The 2500-nt window shown below is 47.3% G+C and overlaps 1 protein-coding gene across 1 annotated transcript in view; it reads left to right on the top strand.

The window, feature by feature from the left end:
• The window catches only part of btbd11b (BTB (POZ) domain containing 11b), a 165057-nt gene that overhangs the window by 140696 nt on the left and 21861 nt on the right, over positions 1–2500 (top strand). Inside the window, exon 7 of the mRNA XM_063197373.1 lies at positions 848–949. Within this exon, the coding sequence (XP_063053443.1) occupies positions 848–949 (102 nt within the window). The remainder of the gene's footprint in view (positions 1–847; positions 950–2500) is intronic.

A 2500-nucleotide genomic window follows, 5' to 3' on the forward strand; every position in this document is an offset into this window, starting at 1 on the left:
TCCCCGAAATATGTACAAGAGGCGCTTTTGTTGTCGTTTGACAGGGTTTTTTATGTGAGGCTTGTGGTGTGGCCATGCTGCCCTGACTAGGTTTGGAAGAGATGGATGATGAATGGTGCGGTGATTGGCCTCTTATGGCCACTCATGAAAAGCTGAGAAATTACACTTGTTAAGAAATTACACCTGTTATGAAATGAGCAAATACAGGCATTTGTCCCAGGGCCCCCCCATATTGGTGTTGGGGGGGCCCTATGGTGACACTGGCAGACTGTGCGGGGGGCCCTATCAGTGTTTTGCCCTAGGGCCCTGTGTGCAGTTGCTCCACCACTGACACTGATGACTGACTGACAACAGGCCATTATTCCTTTCCTCTCTGTAACAGTTTGATGAGGAGAAGAAGGATAGGAGTAAGGGGTGAGGGGTAATGGTTCCAGGAAAAGTGAATGAGAGAGAATAAAAGAAAGAATAAGAACATGCGGCACATGAGAGAGGAATGGATGGGATGGTGAGAGTTAGGTCAAACAGAAACACACACACACACACACACACACACGCACGCACGCACGCACGCACACACACACACACACACGCACAGGAAAGCAAGCGCTCACGCACGTGCACACACACACGCACGCATGCACATTCCCTCCCTGTGCCAGCGCTCCTGCACCACCACCACCACCACCTCCTCCTCCTCCTGTGCCTGCTGCTCCTGCTCCTCATGTGTGTGTGTGTGTGTGTGTGTGTGTGTGTGTGTGTGTGTGTGTGTGTGTGTGTGTGTGTGTGTGTGTGTGTGTGTGTGTGTGTGCTGCCCTACCCATCATCCTCTCCTCCTCTTGATCCCCAGGTGCCTAACTCGGTACACAAGCACCCCTCAGTCTTCCCCGAAACCCGCCAGGGGACCCCGCTCACTTTCGCCATCCTACAAGGACATGTCCCTGTCGTCCAGGTAGCCATCCCTCCATCCCTCCGTCTTTTTCTCTCTCTCTCTTCTCTCTCTATTGCTCTTCTTTTCCAAGTCTTCCACCTCTTATCCCCGTCTCTCATTAGCTCCTTTTCTTCTCACTTTTCTCTCCCTCTTTTTCTTTCTTTCTCTCTCTGTCTTACTCTCCATCTTTCTCTCTCTCTCTCTCTCTCTCTCTCTCTCTCTCTCTCTGTTCCCCCGACTCTTTCACTCTTACTCTTATTCCTCTAACAACAGCCTGCGAGACCTACAGACAAAGGGCATGCCCATTAACCCAGACCAAAGAAAAGAGGAACCAAAGAAATGATCTAATTGCATGTTACACCCGTCCGTCATTTTCCTCAATGTCATCTTTATCATCAGTGTCGTCCTCCTTCTCAGCTTGCTGCTCCCAGTGTACAGCATGTGCCCAGTGTGTCATGTGCCCAGTGAATCTGTTGTTTCAGTACTTGTGTGCATCAATGACTATTTGTCTTGTTGTGAATCCAACCATATTTGAGTAAGGGTACTTCTTCCCACCATTCGATTGGGTCCTCAATCTGCCAAAAGCACAAAAACGTCAAAACAATAGACTGCAATCTTTCCGGAAGAGCAATTTTGTCCCTTAAAAAAAAGATCTATGAATTGTAAATTTGAAATGAGACGTTGACACTGGGTGCTGCTGGGTCGTTTTCTTTACAAATGTAATACATGAATAATGCAATGTCTGAATTACTGCATAAGTAGGGCAGATTGCGTCTGTGTGTTGGTGTAATTGGCTGGCTGGAGAGCCCAATTAGGAAGTGACAAAGGCTCCGTATCAAAGGTTCCGTATTAAAGGCTCCGTCCGGTGGTGTGAGTCAGGCGGCTGGGTCATTAATAAGTCCCCAGTGAGCCAGTCAGTGAGTCAACGAGTGGTTGAGTTAGTGAGTGAGCGAATTGGCAGAGGAGAGAGTGAGTGAGTGAGTGTGAGTGAGTGAGTGAGTGAGTGAGTGAGTGAGTGAGTGAGCAGTGAAGTGAGGGTGAGTTCATGTAAAGAGAGAGCCAGTTGCTCAGTCAGTGAGTAAGTGAATGAATGAATGAATGAATGAATGAATGAATGCATGAATGAGTGGGTGAGTGAGTGAGTAAGTGAATGAGTGAATAATGAATAGGTCTGTAGGCTTGTGAGTGAGAAAGTGAAGTGATTGAGTGAAGTTGAGTGAAATTGAGTCATCAATAGCCCTGTTTATACTGTGGAACTCAAGCCACGCAACTCCTAGCCCCTGTAGACCAAGGGTTCCCAACCTTTTCCAACTTGAAATTGTTTGGGGCCCACCACTGACCCATCAAACAATTCAGCTTAAATATGCATTCAGAAGCAACACACACAAATATCATTTAGATTTTTTTCACAAAATGATTTCAAGGCCCACTTGAAATGCACAACAGGAACAGCTTTGATTCCTGGGCCAATGGCCCGCCACTGTATAAACAGGGCTAGTTTCCTGGGCTTAAAATGGATCACAGTATACACTGGGCTATTATAAATGCAACAGGAACTCTGCTGTATATGGC

This window comes from Engraulis encrasicolus, chromosome 4 (genome assembly GCF_034702125.1).
Source record: "Engraulis encrasicolus isolate BLACKSEA-1 chromosome 4, IST_EnEncr_1.0, whole genome shotgun sequence".
Classification (NCBI taxonomy): domain Eukaryota; kingdom Metazoa; phylum Chordata; class Actinopteri; order Clupeiformes; family Engraulidae; genus Engraulis; species Engraulis encrasicolus.